The sequence below is a fragment of the Lepisma saccharinum genome, chromosome 13, assembly GCF_977018435.1.
Source record: "Lepisma saccharinum chromosome 13, izLepSacc3.1, whole genome shotgun sequence".
Lineage (NCBI taxonomy): Eukaryota > Metazoa > Arthropoda > Insecta > Zygentoma > Lepismatidae > Lepisma > Lepisma saccharinum.
This window is the reverse complement of record NC_139241.1, coordinates 49,799,634-49,818,922: the sequence shown is the minus strand read 5'-3', so window position 1 is coordinate 49,818,922 and position 19,289 is coordinate 49,799,634. Positions and strand designations below refer to the sequence as shown.

Here is a 19,289-nt window from a genome sequence, read left to right as displayed (position 1 = left end):
AAGTTGATCGATGCACTCTTGTCTTGATAATCCACGTCGAAAATCGTAAAAAATCATCGCACGAAAATGTTCACGAGTTAATTCCATTTTATTGTTGTCGCGCAATCTCCAAGGCAACATAAACAACACAAATGAAGCTATTGACAAAACATTTGAAGTACTTTATGGTCAATAATGCCAGACGATTCCGTGCAAACTTCAAATCGCGCCTAACTTCAATCAGTGTTGCCAAGGCTCAAAATATAAATAGTGACCCTCGTACCTTGCAGAAATCACCCCTAGAACTCTGTTGTGCTAATGACTCAATAGACATGTATTGTACTGGTTGAGGACACACTCACCTAATCAAAATACATTGCTACTTTTGACTTGCCAACTTTGGTTTTGGGATTTCTTGCTTGCTCCCCTAATTTTTTTGACCAGTGTATGTACTGGGGTATAAAAATACAGGGTGTTGGTCGCCATGGTGCCTCAAAAATGTTAACCTGGCAAACTGAATTTTTAAATTCAGTTCTAAAAAAATATATAATATTTTGAGTTCACTCACAGAAATTTCCATTATTTTTTTTTAAAATAATGAGTGCAGTATATGCTTTTTAATGCTTGCATGTTTTCTATATCATGTGTATATAAATTTATGCACTGTTCCTAGCCAAATTTTAAAATCTACAGAGATATGAGTTTGCCACATAGAATGTATTGCATACTTATTCATGCTGTTACCTGTCGAGTGTTATTTACGAAGGACATGCTGGTGCAAGAATTAATTACTCTTAATCCAATCTTGTATTAATTAATAAATTAAATGTTGTAAGATCACATTTCATAGCTTATCTTAGTTGGATTCATGGCTTTATTAGCCAGTGTTTGGCTCCTGAGAAAAAGGGGCTGGCACCTACATTATTTTTAGTTTTTCTACCCCTCTACATGTATGTGTAGTGGAACCTCATTTTACATTCTTCAAGGAGACCAAAGTGAAAATGAACAATCTGGGATCATATTGATCCATTCAGAGCATGAAGACTGGAATGTACGAAGGCCATTTTTCTTGTAGCGGCAACACTGTTGATATTGTTGTCAGTTGTCGTTGGGACAAAAGACGATCGGGTCTTGTACTATGGATTGTGTGTACGTGTTTGGTGCTGAAGAGTACTGTTGTGTGGTAGTTAGAAGACGTTAAAGTGAAGTGTGTGTATAATACTGCCCTGAACAATGTTCACGCGTGAAGAACAGAGAATATTAATCAAATTTCAGGTTGCACGTGAAAAGAATGCACGGAAAATTCACAAGGGCTTATACGAGGCATGTGGGGACCACGTACCTTGCCAGATGGGCCAAGGCATTTGAAAGTGGTCGTGAATCAGCCGCAAAAGAACATGGTGGCGGGCATCCTCGCATGGCAACAGATCCACACCGCCTTGATTAAAAAAAAGGTAAAGTGCTCCCCTGTGCATAGCACCATGCCATGAAGGCATATAGGGGGTGTGGGGGTAACGCCCCACACTTTCTTGATCCGGTCGTGAGTGGGGGTGATGTGATCAGCATCACCCCCCTGACCGCCTTTACCACCCAGGGTTTCCCCCAGGTACCCATGTTATTCGATGCTGGGTGGGCGCCGGGGCCGCTTTCACCGTTAGAAAAGTTCCCGGATTTGAACCGGCCGGGGATCGAACCCGGGACCTTTAGCATGGTAGTCAGATGCATTACCGACTGAACCACCACCTTGATTCACTTTGAAGATTGCTGTAGAATGGAGAACCCACCTTATTTTCCTGACATGAGTCCCTGCGACTTTGATTTGTTTTCCAAGATGAAGGAACCGCTGAGGGGGAAACGCTTTAAAAACGTCCCGAGCATCATTTCGGCCACAGGACAGGCTCTGCGCATACTGGCACAAACAGGAGCTATCAATGGCATTCAACGACTGCCAGATGTTTGGAAACATGTTCACGCAGCAGCAGGAGATTACATTGAAGTATTGTAAATGATTACAGGTATGTATCTTCTTTCATGTTTCTTTCTCATACATGTTGCCACTACAAGAAAAATGGCCCTCGCATAATACAGGAAAACATTAAACCAAAGTGCTACCGTATTCACAACACTGCGTTCAACACAAAATAACTTTAAAAGTTTTAGTACAGAATCACACATTTACCAATTTCTTCTTTCTTTTTGCCAAAAGGTGTCAAAAGAGTTCTGCTAGCTTCATATCCTCCAAAGAAAAAGAAGTACCCCGGCATTTCCCGTGCAACTGTTGAAGTTAAGCCACGAAAGAATCCAGCTATTCCATCTTGCCTTAAGATTTGCTTGACTAGATTCCATGCACCCAATCGGTTCTGCAACAAGAAAAAAAAATGAAAAGAGTGTTCATGTTAACATGCTGAAACACATTTCAGATTTAGATACTGCTTCTAAAAAAACTATACATGTCCTACACACTTAAATATCATCTTAAGCTACATGCTTGATAGAGAATGCTCTATGACTACGAGTAAAATAGAAAATACAGCACAAAAAAACACATTAAAATTACATTGTTTCATAAGTTTCTCACACAAATTGTCATGGTTTTCCTGGTTGAGAAACACCTGAAATGATGTAATTTTAATGTTATGTTGTACTGTTTTCTATTTTACTCCTTGACTCTACAGCAGAGGTTCATGCAAAATTTTCCATTGGGGTGGGGGAAGTATATATATTTAGAGCCACAATTACCATGAATTGGGCCTTTGTGAAACAAATAGAGGGGTGTTCGGGGGTATATGAATAAATCACTGATCAACAGGTAAGAGAAAGATGCACGTGGGATGTTAAAAGAAAAAAAAGGTAAAGGCAAAAGCAACTCTTGTACGTTGCAACATGTCATAAAGGCATATGGAAACCCAGGTTCAATACCCAGTGGAGGCACATGGCTCAGTGCTTCAGATCCCACTTTAAACTGTAGGTCCGGTCCCAGTTAGCCTATCTGCATAAAGTGAACTTAAAACAATAATTCAGGCCCCACACATTTACACATTCTCAATCTTCACCATATGTAGAGGTGATATGATTAGTGCCATGCTCTCGTGGTTGCAGTTATCCTCCAGGGATGCCCCCAGGTACTCATGTATGCAACTATAAGGGGTTGGGAAATTTGCACATAACGAATATTAGGCAAAATATTGTCCTTGGTTGCATGCAATATATTTCAGCAACTCATGCTTGTGAATTACACAGCATTAAAACATCTGCGAACATACACACACACACTGAATTTAAATCTAATCTCATAAACACTGAATGGAGTTATATATAAATGTGTATCTTCATATGATGCTACATCAATGCCATTTTGTATTATCTTTGCAAGTCATGGTATGTAAGCTCGAAAAATTGAATTTTTATTTACCACATATTATCTGTTAGCACATATTTTAGTTATTTTCACATATAATTTCTTTACTTTAAAACATTTCTCACATACCCATATTCATACTACAGGGTTATTCTTATAGAACAGGCCTGATAAATTTGGTAATAATGTTGTAGGTGATGCACAAAACAGTTCATAATTATGACATCATAATCCATGGGCCGTGCTGAGTCCAATGGTGTCCAGAAGGTCTGACAGCTGGCAGCACTTATGCTGCAAGGTTAAAGGACACATAGTGATAGACATACGAACGTGTTTGCAGTGACCAGGTATCAGGCCCCCCAAGATCCCCCTGCCCCTACCAGCCCATCAGATTTTCTTTGGGCCGGGGGATTTACTAAAGGACAGGGTGTATACAAACAAACTGTGTACGTTTCAAGCTTTAAATGACAACATTTCGGCTGAAATCAGGAACATCACCAGAGAAACTCTGCAGCAAGTCACGGCAAATATGCAAATGTGGGTGTAGGCATGCCATCTTGAAAACGGCAGACACTTTCAACACATGCTCTGATCACAATGAACAATCAAGGGAACACTATCTATGGTACGTCATGTATAAATTAAGTTAATATCTGTATGGTATATTTCATATTACAGCTCATTTTGTCTGGCCGGTTCTATAAGAATCACCCTGTATTACTACTTTCTTCCTTCTTGTGTTAAATACCAATGTTATTCTGTTTGTCTCGTATTCTCTCTATTTCACTTCTGCAGTGAAATCCATTGCATATTTTAAATATACTCCTATTACTTCGTGTGTTGTTGAATGCAGTTTCAGTCACCATAAATTTGTCCTTAGGGACAACAAGCGGTGGTTCACTTTTCAGCACTGAAAAGAAAGTTTAGTAATCCAGTGTTTTGGTAATAGAAAATAAAGCACATTTTCTATTTGAGTTTTGAAAGTATGACATTAATTGTAATGTCAACAGCATTTTATTTAGCTAGATGTGCCACTTGCTTAACCCCTTAAGTGGAGATGGCATAAATATGCACCATCCACAAAATGCTGTAGCAGTGCAGAAGGCGAATATATACACTTTGTGTTTGCTTTGACTCGATTCGACTGCATGTAGCATATACGAGGTGTGGCTATAAAAAAAACGGACTGTTGCTACAAAGTCTTTTATTGGTAAGGTAATTTTGTACAATACGAACATTATCCCCTTCAAAGTACTCCCCTGAACTATCGATACACCGCTCCATATGAATCATTCAGTTCTGGAAGCAGTGCTGGAAATCATTTTCTGAAATCATGTTCATGACTTCCGTCGCTTTTGTTTTCACAGGTTCTACAGTTGTAATCTTTTTTTTTCAGTGCTCATATGACCTTTGGGAATAAAAAAAGTCGCACAGAGCGAGATGTGGTGAATAGGGTGGATGTTCTAACACTGGGATCCGATGCTTGGCCAAAAAAGCCTTGACTGACAATGCCGTATGGACAGGAGCATTGTCCTCATGAAGAATCCATGACTTCCTTTTCCACAAATCAGGTCGACGTCTTCTTATTCGCTCACGAAGGGTCATCAGCACCTTCATGTAATAATGCTGATTGTTTTGCAATAGCTCAAATACTCAAGCGACGATCCTCTCGAATCAATTCACAGACATTTGCAATGTTTAATTCCGTTTTCGATGTGCAAGGCTGTTCAGGATGCGAGTCATCCGCAATCACTTCTCGTCCCTCTTGAAACCTTTGAAACCACTCAAACACTTGCGTGCGTGATAAACACTAATCTCCGTATACTTCCTTCAACAAACCATAAGTTTCTGTGGCAGATTTTTCGAGTTTCATAAGAAACTTCATATTGATACGCTGTTCCACTTTCACACTTAACATTTTTCCGACAGAGCACAGATGTACGCTTCACTTCGTCGACAAGCTACAGTGGAACTGAGCGCCGCGCACCCTGGGAAATCACAAAGTCGATAGGCAGGACATCACGTTATACTCTCATGCACCGCTTGACATTGATGTGCTTGCCGTTTGTCAATAGCAACATCAATCCAGTTTTTTCTAGCCACACCTCGTATATACATGTCCAGACGTTGAGAACTTAACAATTATGTTAGGTAAGATTATGCTAGCTGTAGTCAAAACAAAAACAGTAGCAGAAGAGGAAGGAGATCATAAAGAAGACGAAAGAGAATACAAGTTAGACGTAAGGAAAGTTGTCTGCTGTTGTGCATAATAGAAAACCGAAATATGGCTCAAAAACTAAATTTGCATGATGCACATGTTTGAAGTTTTGTTTTAAGTCCACTTTATGTCTAATTGGGACTGGACCTACAATTTGAAGTGTGATCCGAACCACAGTGCAATGTGCCTCCACCAGATATCGAACCTGGGACCCCTTGATTAAAAGGCAATGACGTTACCACTACCCCATCAGGAAGCTCCGAGTTACACTTACTGTTGACTTATGAAGGCAGTGACAATTCATCTGAATCGAAAAATGACGAAGAAGAAGGGAGTTATGAAATGAAATTTTGCCAAAAAAAAAAAAAAAAACAATTTCCAGTTGTGACTTGTTCAGAAAATCCAACACTTAGGGGATTAATGAAAATTGACAATTTTCACAATTTTAAGTCCATATTTAATTCCATATTTGATAAAAATAAGTAAATATATATTTACATTTTTAACACCTTTAGTACATAATGTGAAACCCACCTAAAGACTTACCTGATGCTGCAATGCAATTGTACCATGCGTCTCCCTCATTGCCTGAAGTCGACACTTCACCAGCTCTGTAGGGCACAGGGTAAATGACGAAAGGAAGGATCCGAAAAAACCAGCAGTTGCATTGGACAGCACACCAAGTTCATCCACTCTCTGTAACAAATGAATATAATTGTGTGTCATTGTCATATTGACAAACTCCTTTCACATAGTGGACAAAATAACAGCAATATTACCGTAGTTCTTCGAATCTAAGGTGCACCTGAATCTTCGCCTCATTTTTTCAGAAAAAAAAAAAATCTTCGACTTCAAGGTGCAGGAATATGCACAAAGACGTTCATATTTTAACCACTGCGGTGTTTATTTAAACATCTATAAGGTACATGTGTATTTGTTTACAAATATGGTGTATGGTACTTTACCTTGCAAAAAATATTTACTCTCTGTAACTACCGGTGTTAGAGACTGCAGTAGATTCTATGTTGTACGTGCATGAAATACGTTTATTGTAGTATATACATCGAATCGAAGATGCCATCGAATCTAAGGCTCACCTGAATTTTGGACGTCTAAAATCTGACAAAAACCTGCACCTTAGATTCAAAGAACTACAGTATATAAAAATCATTTTTCGCATACAAACACTATGATAATTTGCCTTTGTATTTGTTTTTTTCTCTTTCAATTCCACTTTTCTGCTAACTGCAATGATGAATGATGATTTGATGAAACTGTTGCATATTCACTCACAAGACACGACATGCCATAGCTAGGCTTGGACTCAAACCTGGAATTTTTTGTGGCTTTTAAGAGCACTCTTGGGAAAATATTAACTACCATATTAGTGCGTTATGGACAGAAAAGTTTAAAAAAAAAATAAGGTTTATGGTTATTTATTGTTTAACCCTAGCTTGACATCAGACTAGAAAAAAATCATGGTGTAACAGCCGTGGAAGGGCACGATTTGCAAGTTGCTTTTCATTGGGTAGTGCAGAGTGTCCCATCGCCACGGTCTTCTGGCTTCCGAGACCAGATTGCTACTGCTTTCAAGTAGCTTCCCAATTGTCCTCAGTACACTGGATCAACACCACAATGTAGGAGCTTCCACAGGGGATAGAACCTGGGACTGCTTGCACAAAGGGCTACACAGGAGCGCTTCACATCAGACTATACATGAAAATGCAACTCCGTGCTGAAGTGGCTATCTGATAAGCGTACCCCCTCTGCAAACTTCTAACAAAAGGTTATGATACAACACTTGTTAACGCATACATGAAAAAACAAGGGTTGGAGCTATGTATGCATGTCATATGGTGCTGAAAGTTCAGTAACCAGTAGCAGACTGTGATGAATACAGTGGTGACAGTCATGTGTGTCTAGGTAGCAGTGAGCATTGCCTTTAACTGGAGATGGAAATAGCAAGCATCCTGAAAATGTGTGGAGCAATGCTTTGGATAAAAATGTAGAATACAAGAAGTCAAGACAGTAGGCCAACCAAATTCCCCTCTCCCTAGGGAACGTGAGACTTGGCAAGCAAGAAATGTAATAATAAAAGTTGCTTGCTACCTAGAAAAGTTTGCACATTAAGTAGCAGGAGGGTGAGGGATGGACTGGTACAATTTATTTCAATAAAAATTAGGGCTGACCCGATACCAGTGGTATCGGTGTCATAAAGTATTGGTTGGAACATCTATCAATACCAGCCGATACTTTTCTGACATATATGCTGGTCTCACAGAGTCCGCAAAAATGCCTTTCGCAGAGTCTAATTGTCCTGGATATAATGCAAAATTCAAAATGTATTTCTATTTTGCACCAAAAACTACAATGTGATTACATAACATCTATTTTGATATTCTGATGTAATTCTTGAATATTCTAAAGCAAATTTCTTGGTAAATTGATGTATATAATTGGAGAAGAATATTTACACACCAATATTGATCAATATCTGAACAAATTTTAAATATTGCTATTTTCAAGTATCAGTATCGGTGTGAATCAGTAAGAGTATTGGGATCGGTACCGGCTCAACACTAATAAAAAGGCCTTGATTTTTGAGTATGCGCCAATGGAACTCTGAGCTGTCCCTCAGAGGAATTTACGAAATTCCACTCATTAAAGGCACGGATCCATGGGAAGGGTGATAGGGGCGAACTGCCATGGTTTGGATATATTATATTATGCCTAATACACGTAATATTCAAGACTCATTCGTTCTGTATTTTTATCTCCACTTTTAACAGGCTCGAGAAGTCCACTTTATGCTCATGATAGGCTAATCGGAACTGGACCTACAGTTTAAATTTGGATCAGAACAAATCTACAAGATGCGTTAAAAGGGAATCGGACCTGAGACCACTGCAGAGAATGTGTTTTTATTTTTCGTTTATTCTTTTTACTTCTCATATCTGACAATGGGAGGAGTTATGATAACAGAGGTACACATGCACCAGACACGCAACCACGAACGTGTCGAAGACGATCTCATCCTCTTAAATTACATAAAAAGAGGGTACAAGTCGGTGTTAAAGCATTTGTGTTGGAACAAACTATTTCAAACTTTTTTTTAAAAAAAATCAATTTCACATTCATTAGTAATGGAAAACAAGTACACAAACTGTATTTTTGAATGGCAGAAAATTCATGATAAATGCATTCCGAATATTATTATTTTTGTACATATAACATGTATAACTTTCATGAACAACATATGTTTTACACATATTCAAAATGAAGTGATGTAAAATAAGAAAATACATGCCAACAATAAATTGTGTATGTATTCAAAGTTTCCTTAATACATACAGGTCTATTATTTATATTCATTAATAATCAATTCATCCACCTCATAACAAACCAACAGCAAAAATTATATAAATTGTCTCTCAAATGTGCACGCTCCTTTTCCTCCCAACAATTGTTCATGCATTTAAGACAAAATCCATTAAGTCTTATTTCTCTCTCTGGTAATTTACAGTGCATTACAGAAAACAAGAATATTGGGAGTGAAGCAAACAAGAAAATTTTTAATCCACTCTTTTACAAACTGAAAACAATATTGATTTAGTAGGGTGCAAATAATTTCACGAGGCACCATGGCATTCTCTCTCTTACAACTTTTATCATTTAGATTGTTCGGCAGCCAGGGTCTATTCACGCTGCTCCCTACCTACGGCTCTGAAGTAGACGAGACTAAGAAAAGCAGGCATTGCGAGCTAAGCCAGCGAGAAAAATTTTATGAAATGTATTTTCTTTTGCATAAAATTTGAAATCGAGGGGGATAATTTCCCCTCTGTGCCCTCTGCAGGTGCCCTTGACCATCAATGCTTGCCCCCTTGCCCTCCTTAGAATTGATTTCCATTCAAGGTGGTGGGGGGGCAATGCCCCCTGCCCCGCTCTGGTTGCGCCACTGATATGCACACACAAATACAGGATGTTCGGGGAGGAAGCGGCAATACTTTGGGATCTGGTAGTATGGGTGATTCTAAGCAAAAAAAAGTTCATATGAACATCGGTCCGATTTTGAACAATAACGGAGATATGAACAGAAATAGTATGATGTAGGAAAACGTAAACAAAAACAGTAACATGTAAAACATGGTAATGTAATGGCAATTGTGTAAGTAAATATTCATGTTATTCGACGCTGGATAGATGCCAGAGCCTCTTCCACCATCAGAACAATTCCGGGTTTCCCCGGTCGGCAACCCGCAACCCTTGGATTGGTAGTGGAACGCCGTACCGACCGAGCTACCACGGCCCCTAAGTATACCATAACGTTCCCTGACAATTTCGCAAGATTGCCAACAGGTGGCAGCACACGTGACACAGTTACTTATCGAAGCATCTTACCTGCAGTGCTGTGAGAGAGTGTACTTGGGACAGGTGCACATTTGTGAGATGCTGTTATCTGGGTTGTTTCATAGCAGTTCACAGACAGTGACCGTCAAATGGCACCTACGTACACGAATGAGGAGTATGCGGACATGGTGTTTGTGTACGGATTTTGTAATGGAAGTGAGCATGCAGCTGTTGAAGAATACAGGAGGTGTTTTCCATTACAAAGGACACCAAATAAGGTAGTGTTTACTAATACGTTTCGTGCATTGAGAGAGCATGGAACACTTCCCAGTGCTAAAGTGACTTCTGAATGTGAAACCTGACAATCTGTTGACGAACAGGAGGAAATACTTACCATGGTGCAACAAAGTCCTACCACTAGTACCAGACGAATGGCAACATGTCTGGGTATTCCACATACTCGTGTGTGAAGGACATTACATGGGGAACATTTGTATCCATTTCACCACCAACCAGTGCAGGACTTACATCCTGGTGATTACGCTTCCCATCCTCGATTTTGTCAATGGTTACTACAGCATGCAGTACAAGTGCCATACATTTTATTCACTCGTACTGGTGTGAATAATACCTGGAATACACACACTTGGGCTAGGGACAACCCTCACGAAACCCTTGTCACAGGATACCAAGACAGATTTTCCATAAACGTGTGGTGGCAAGGTTGGCGACATTCTTCTTGACCCAATTATCCTTCATGCACACATGAATGCACAGCGGTACCTTTATCTGTTACAAAATGATTTGACGGACCAGTTAGACGATGTTCCTTTGCACACAAGGTGGAACGTCATCTTGCAGCATGACAGAGCACCTGCTCAGTCCAGTCGGTTGATCATTCAACATCTGAATTCCACCTACCCTAATCGATGGATTGGTCGTTGTCGTCATCGTGGTAGTGGTCTGGTTCCATGGCCTCCTCATTCTCCCAACCTAACCCCTCTTGATTTCTGTTTATGGGGGTGGATGAAGCAGGAGGTTTACCAGGAAAGGGTGAATACAAGGGATGAACTGCACGTTCGCATTATGAATACTGCTGCGTTAATCCGGGAACATCATCGGGAACTTTGTAGTGCAACACAAGATGTCCTCTGACGTGCTCAGAAGTGCATTGATGTTAGTGGTAGTATTTTTGAGAATCTGCTGTGACCTGCTATCATTTCTGTGGCCATTTCCCTCCTTACATTCGTTCATGTGAGTACTGACCAGCAGGTGTTAACATTTCATTTTTCTACATTTATTGCTTGCTTCGTTACTTAATTATTGTGTACTAATTACTGCTACACCACAAATTCATGCAATAAAGATTAGTATCAGCATGTCCCTTTTCGTATTTACTTACAAAATTACCATTACATTGCCATGTTTTACTTGTTACTGTTTTTGTTTACGTTTTCCTACATCATTTTTATTTCTGTTCATATCTCCATTATCGTTCAAAATCGGACCCATGTTCAAATGAACTTTTTTCTGCTTAGAATCACCCATACTACCAGTTCCCAAACTATTGCCGCTTCCTCCTGGAACTCCCTGTATAGTAACAATATGAAGTGGCTTTGTGATTCCAATGTATCCAAAAATTCTAATTTAATTTAATGAAACGGTATATTTAAAACATTTAATTTGAGGTCCTTAGTTCACATTTGCAATTTCACATACTCAGACTCGAAATACATCTACAAACACAAGTCACACAATTGTTATGGTATATATTCTAACCGGCGAAAAATTGTTAATTGTGTAAGAATTTCAAACTCAAATCTACCCAATCATCTTCAAGAAATCTTCATCTTTCATCTTACAATAATCTTCCGTCTGTCAGATTGCTCTACAAAGGACAGTAACAAAGTAAACAGATCGAGAGAATTCGGTTTTGTTTTTCACATAACATTATTTTCCTTTCTCGATAAAAATAAAAACTTAACTGTGAAAATCTCGCCTCAGGGCATTTATCAATATGTATAAATTCAATAGGATTTGGATTAATAAAGGTTGCAATTTTTAATGTCTACAGAGAAAAATTCAAGCAGAATTCATGCATAATTCCCGGAGCCGATAATTCATGCAGAATTCCCGGAATTCTCGGTGAGTAGCCACCCTGCTCCAACTGAGGAAGAAAGTACTGTTCAAACATGTCCTTGGGGAGAGTGGGGGAATAAGAAACATGGGTAATAAGAAACTTATTTTCTATTTTCATTATTTGTGAAAGTAAAAATTTGAAAAAAATTCACAAGCTAGCCTCATTAATTGTCTATCACTGTAAAAAAAATCAAGAAGATTGTGGTTATGTTTAAGATTATTCCATCATTTGTTTATGCTTGTGTGAAACTTTTCCATCGGAAAATAGCGTTTTCACACTAATATTATTTTCTATAGTAAATACAGATTATACATTCTTGATATTTTTTACGTGATTCTGTGGACAAAAGACAGGACTTTCTGGTCCTATTTTGTTAATTTTCTGTCTCAAAAATAGAGAGTGATTATTGTCATGTATCTTATTACCCCAAATATGAAAAGCAAATGGGTAATAAGATACTGATGTCTATAACCCTTTGCTTTGGGCAATAATCAATAACACTTGATTTCTCATCATGGCAAGCAGAAGTCATCTCATGAAGATCAAGAAGACAGTGAAACAGATTCTATTATACCAGAACAATAATATGCCATTTACTATGACCAGCTGGTATGTGAGACGAGTTACTAAAGTTCAAGAAGACAGCTGCATAATCAAGTTCCTCAAATAATCTTTGGGTACTTTTAATTGGCCTTCTTATGACGACATACAAAGTGTACATAAAGACTTTATCTTGTGTGGCCCTATATCTTTAAATGAAAACGGACCATTTACTTTAAGCTGCTCAGACCTAGTTAGAATCAAAACACTATATGCAGAGAAGAAAAAGGACATTATAAAGTCACAAATATGATTTTCTTTGTTAATTTACCATAAAACCTATTAGAAATAAGAATTTCAAGATGTCAGTTGCTTTTGCTTTGAAAATATAGAGCTGTATCAAAACTTTTGCCATTACATTTGTTTTCTAGCATTTCCATTTCTTTGTAGTAAAAAATATTTTAAAAAAATATGCACTAAAATTTTATGGGTAAATAACATACACATGTTGAGTGTATCCTTTTACTCCAGCCAGTTTAATGGACAGAATGCATTAAAATACACAGCTTGTTTCTTATTACCCCTATTGGGGTAATAAAGTGAAAAAAAATTGTCAATTATTTTACAATTTTTGTGTGCTTGTTTTATTACACAATTGAGCTCATTATTTTTTTCTGTGTACATTGGGTTACCAACTATGCAAGAAAAAATGATCAATGCTAGAAATTTAAAATTGTCGGCTATGTTAATTTTTCATGTTTCTTATTACCCCATGTGTTTCTTATTCCCCCACTCTCCCCTAGTAATGTTATTTTGTAATGGTATCGGGACTTTATGAACATCCTTTATATCATTGACTTCAATCTCTCCTCCAGCCAGAACACAATTCACCTAGGAAGTAGATTGTTATTTAGGAAGGAGTGGGGGAAACTCATGCTGTTTTTCAATAATACAATTTTCCACAGCTTGGTCCATGGTAGAAGGATTACAGCTTCACTAATGTGCATATTCTCTGTCAAAGAAGGAAATTAATGATGCTTGTTACCCACATACGATAATAAACACACAGACACAAACATACAAATACTCCAATAACTAAATTAGTTAACAATACCTTGGCTCCTGTTATATACACCATTGCCTCCTGACAAAGTCCATATCCAAAGAAGAGCACAGAGTTTTCTGATACGTTGGCAACTATTGCAGGTGTAGTTCCTGCATACAATCCTCGAATGATACCATCCTTCACCAAAGTCTCCCGGAAACAATTCAACATTCCAGTATACATCTTTGGAAATGTCTGCATCTTCACTTTTACAGTGTCGAATGGCTGTCCTACATACACGCAGGCTATCCCACCTAGTAATACAATGAAGGTCAAGAGTTAGTGGAAATACTTATTGCAAAAGAGTTTTCAGGCCAAAAAGACAAACTATGCATTGAGAAAATTGCCCAGTTTGAGTGATACGCAAGAAACCATGCAGCTCGTCATGTCATTGCAGTACAAAAAGTTTCATTTTTTACTGACAACTGCTTGTGCCTTGGTACTTTGGTCTGAAAGCTTTCTTAATATGTGTACAAAATGTGTTGTAAGGTGGCATCTTCACATGCTACTAATATGGATGTCTGGAAGGGGACCATGCCCCTGGAATGTTAAACTAAAATTATGTAATTCACACATATAATTCCATTTTAATCACAGTGATTTTTGTCAACTGTTTAAAGGGTGCTGCCAGGAACATGATAATTCCTTTCGAACTGAAGGAGTTTCTTTGAGGAGATGACACCATCATGGGAGAAATATGTCTCATTTGCCTCGCCCCCTCCCCTCCTTCGAAAAATCTGCAGATAGCTTCTAACAACCATTCTTTTTAATTATGACTTTAAAAATGTTCAACAAGATATAATAAATCAACTAATTAGGTCAACACCAGTTAATTACATGATATACCATAAGAGGCATGAGACCTCAGCATTGAATGTTAGATGCAAACCAGTAAGCAAATACACTACTATAAATAATGCAAATACAATCTTACCACAAGAACCTCCAATGAGATCTATGGCAGCATTCTTAAACCTTATTTCTTGTGGTGAAGGGACCACTATTGCTTCAGCCTGAAAATATAAGAGTAATTATCTTCTGAAGCAACGGGTAAAGTACAAAGAGTACACATTCAATTGTTCACAACAAATTAATTGAGTCAAAACTTGAGAACAAAGCAGAATTCCCAATAAACAAAATATTTTAACATAAAGTTAGCTTGCACTTGGCTGCATATACAAAGCTATCTCACCACTGCAAATGCTACAAATAAATAACAATAATGGATCAACTCTTTGCAAGTATTATTTTCATCTCTGTGGCTGACAGGCTTTAGAAATTATAATATATCCTTCCTCTTTCCTTTACCAGAATAAAAACCACGTATTTTTGAAAAAATTAAAATTTGTAAAACTGGACATATCCCTGAGCAGCTATGCTGGAGGTAATATTTTTATTACTATTATTTACATTGCATATGATTATTTATGTAAAAACAGCAGGAATAGAAACTATGTCCAATGTAGCTTGTTCCTTGTCACTTGCTACGAACTTGAAAGCTCCGTTAAATGGCAAGATGGTAAGTGTGCCATGTAAAGAGTTTACCCGCCAAAGCAAGATGTCATCAGATACAACGGATAGACTTATTGGGATGACCTATGATGAGCTGCACCCTTCTACTAAAAAGCACTAATGCCATTCTGAATTTTTAGTTTGCCATCTTGGTGGCCAAGTGTGATGAGAGCTCAATTCAGGATTTTGCTATCAAATGTTTTGGTTTCTAATCCTATCTAATTCCCATTATCAATTTCATCTCATTATCGCTCATCCTCATTAGCCCAAAGATGCACAGAAGTGAGGGAGGAAAGACTTATTATAATACTATTTAAAAAAAAAGCGGGGGGTGGGGGGCTACCAGTAAGTTCTTGAAAGCTCACTTAAGTGTGAAAAATCTTGTCAATTAACTGCAGAACCATATTGTCAAGTGTAATGATTTATTTGTAGTTCTGCTAAAAACAGCCAGCCCAGAACATCTCCATTATATTCCAGTTTCAAAAAAATAAAAAAAATTAAATGTCACATTCACAATTGCATATCCTACCTCACACAGTTTTATGGAGATTGAGGCACCATGTGCTTGTAGGTTATCAATTATGCTGATAAGACGAATGCAAATGACCTTTGGAAGCATTATCTTATTGCAACAGAAGTGACATTGTGCAATCCTTCAGTGGAAAAGTTTATTGTGGAACAAAGATGACCAGTTACAGCCAGTTTTTGAAAGGGTTTCTTCCATTTGATGCGTTAGTCATCACGCACACAAAAATGTGGGCTGGGATGTGAGCCAAATTTTATTATGAAATCTCAACTTGTCATACAGAAATGTTGAAAAATTCCAGCTTTTTCCTCATGCTAATTCGTTTGGGCATAGACACATTTACCTCGAGTTATCCAACAGGAAAATGAGTTGCCCACTGAGCTGCCTCAGGCTTCCTCGATGGTGTAGTGGTAACGGTGTCACCTTGTAATCAAGGGGTCCTGGAGTAAATATCCAGTGGTGGCACATTTCATAGTGTTTTGGATTCCAACTTAAACTGTAGGTTCAGTCTCGATTAACCTATTTGTACATAAAGCGGACTTAAATCAAAAACTCAATTACTCAGTGGATGTAGCCATTGACTGAATAACTCACGTCTTTGCCATCAAAGGTTCCAGAGTTCTTGTCTAGGTATGGGTGTTACTTTGTAAGTGTCCATTCATCAATTTTTCATCGTCATAAGCGTTGCAATTATACAAAAGAAGCATATAAGCAATGAAAAATAAAAAAAAGTACAAAAAGTACAAATGCAAATAGTTGATTATGTCAAAGTCACTAGGTGGGCCTCCCCAATCAGTGGTCGGAAGTAGCACACTACTTGTAGCTACAAAATTTGTAGTTGTAGCTGTAGCAAAAATTTTGCTACAACTACATTTTGTTCTCGGCATTTCCAGGTAAATTTTGAAAGTGGCAACAGCATAAAAAAAATCGACAATAACACTTACATTTGCAGGAGGTTCACAAAGACAAAGTCCGTTACATGGAAATACGAATAATCTAGATTATAAATATCTTGATATCGCAGATTATAGATAATTTATTTCATTAGTATCTGAATAATTCTAATATTCAGATAACTAACTGACATATATTTCGGCTAACAGCTACTTTTTTTTGAGCTGCATCGCTATTTTGAGGAGAAACTTGCCTCCTTTGCCTCCTGGAAAAAAATGTCTTGTTTGCGCCACCCCCAGAATAAATCATGTGGATATCCATGGTCTAAGAGTCAGAAAAATGTCCTTAATTACTATGTAAAACACAACTTGCAGTGCAAACATGAGCGATAATTTTCCACTACAATGACAAAGCAATAGTGCCAGCAATCACTGGCTCAGTATGTTAACAGCATTGATCATTGTCAGTATATAGGATCTCACTAGCAAGAAATACACTTGTCATAATATTTGTTTACATTTAAAATTACAATATGTTTAGGATACTCACATTTACATGTCAGGTTCCTCAATAATACTTACGATATTGTAAAAAGTACATACAAGTTATTGACTTTCCTGCAGAAACGACAATTTTCTTTAGTTAATATATAGTTTCCATATGTATGCATTTTTCCTACTTTACGTCGCTTTTCTATAACTCTCCCTAATCATGACAATCAGGATTAATGGTTTTAGTAATTCTCTATAGTCGCTCTCTGCCACTTTTGGCTAATTGTGAGAATAAGGAAGAATGATGAATGATGAGAGCAGTCTGGAGAATGGAGGAGCAGAACGATCCCATTCTCCCAACTAGGTGTCTTTCCTAGTTTTTGTTTTGAGTCCACTTTATGCACAGATAAGCTAATGAGGACTGGATCCAAACCACTATGTGCCTCCGCAGGGTATCTAACCTGGGACACTTTGATTACAAGGTGACAAATTTCCACTGTGTCTTCAGGGAAGCATTCCAAACAGGAAAATTTATGTAATGCATCGCTCCACCTGTTTCTCATGTATACCATAGAAGCATACCCAAAGTTCGAGCAACCCCCCCCCCCCCCCAAGGTTAACTAACTAACTAACTAACTCCCTTGCCTTCTTAAACCCGAAGGTTCATGGCTGCAGCAACACAGGCCTTCCATCTTTCCCTATCTTGAGCAAGTTCTATATACTCTTTTCCATCCCTACCGATTTCCCTTAGGTCCATCTCAACGTTTTCCCTCCATCTTCGTCTTGGCCTTCCTACAGGTCTCTTACCATCAGGTTTCCCAACAAGAATCCTGTAAACTCCTCTTTCCTCTCCCATTCGTGCCACATGGCCTGCCCACCTAAGTCTTCTTGATTTAATTATTCTAATAATATCTGGACATGAATACAAATTATGTAGTTCTAAATTATGTAACCTTCTCCACTCACCTGTCTCCTCATCCCTTTTAGATCCAAAGATTTTCCTAAGGATCTTATTTTCAAATACTCTCAATTTAAGTTCCTCTTTCAATGTAAGGGACCAAGTTTCACATCCATATAATACTACAGACAAAATTACTGTTTTGTATATTTTATCTTTTAGTTTCTTAGATATTAAACGAGAAGACAAAAGTTTATGAAGAGAGAAGTAACATGCATTTCCTGAATTAAGCCTACTTTTTATTTCCCCTTTAATATAATTTTCATTTGTTAATATTACTCCTAAGTACAGTACAGCATCGATTATCCGAACGTCGGTCAACCGAACGACCGCTTAACCGAACTGTGTACTCGCTCACTTTCAGATATCTGTAATGAAAAAAGTACGTGACTTAGCTGCTCGTAAGCGTGTAGGCTTGCTTAGACAGACCAAAATAAAGGATTTTTTTAAACGTTAATTTTGTGTACTGTGTGTATTGTTCATGCAAAATGTGTATGTAATATGTACATATTTTTGTTTAATAAACTGTACCACATACTATATATTCCTACTAAAGTTGCCTTTGTACGTTACTTTGTAATACATACTTAAAGAGATGCCTGTTTTTATGAATAAATTTACTGTACAGTACTTCTTTTTTGGCAAATAAACATGTATAGTTCGATTATCCGAACAAACCAGTTTTCCGAACACCCATGTCCCCCAATTACTTCGGATAATCGACGCTCTACTGTATTTGAATTTGGAAACTGGTTCAAACGAGTTGTTATCAATAATTAGATTTTGATTATTACCTAACACTTGGTTTCGGCCTGTAAGCATATATTTAGTTTTCTCTTTGTTAACTTCCAAACCTATCTCTTTAGCAGTTTTGAAAAATATTTTAGCATTATTCTTAATTGTATTCACATCATCCCCCAGTAAGTCTACATCATCTGCATATGCTAACAACTGAGTCACACCATTTAATTTTAGTCCTTCTTTAGTTTCTTTTACCTTCCTTACCGCATATTCTAAGGCAAAATTAAAGAGCAATGGAGATAATGCATAGAAGATAAAATTGATAAATATCACATTTTAATGTTATTCCCTTTTGCATAACACATTATAAGTAGTTCCAATACATATGATAAATTTCAATCATTTTGAAAAAAGCAGGCAGATACAGAAATATTTTTGATGACTTATTGAGAACATGCACACGTGTAAGGACTCATTTCA

At 37.6% G+C, this 19,289-nt stretch overlaps 1 protein-coding gene across 2 annotated transcripts in view; it reads right to left on the bottom strand.

Moving 5' to 3' along the window:
- LOC145997276 (mitochondrial ornithine transporter 1) overlaps window positions 1-19,289 on the bottom strand; it is a 60,917-nt gene that overhangs the window by 10,881 nt on the left and 30,747 nt on the right. For both annotated transcript variants that reach the window (XM_083134154.1, XM_083134155.1), the window contains exons 2-5: window positions 14,622-14,700; window positions 13,697-13,941; window positions 6,102-6,251; window positions 2,159-2,339 (exon numbers count right to left, since the gene is read on the bottom strand). In XM_083134154.1, coding sequence (XP_082990280.1) covers window positions 2,159-2,339; window positions 6,102-6,251; window positions 13,697-13,941; window positions 14,622-14,700 — 655 coding nt within the window. The remainder of the gene's footprint in view (window positions 1-2,158; window positions 2,340-6,101; window positions 6,252-13,696; window positions 13,942-14,621; window positions 14,701-19,289) is intronic.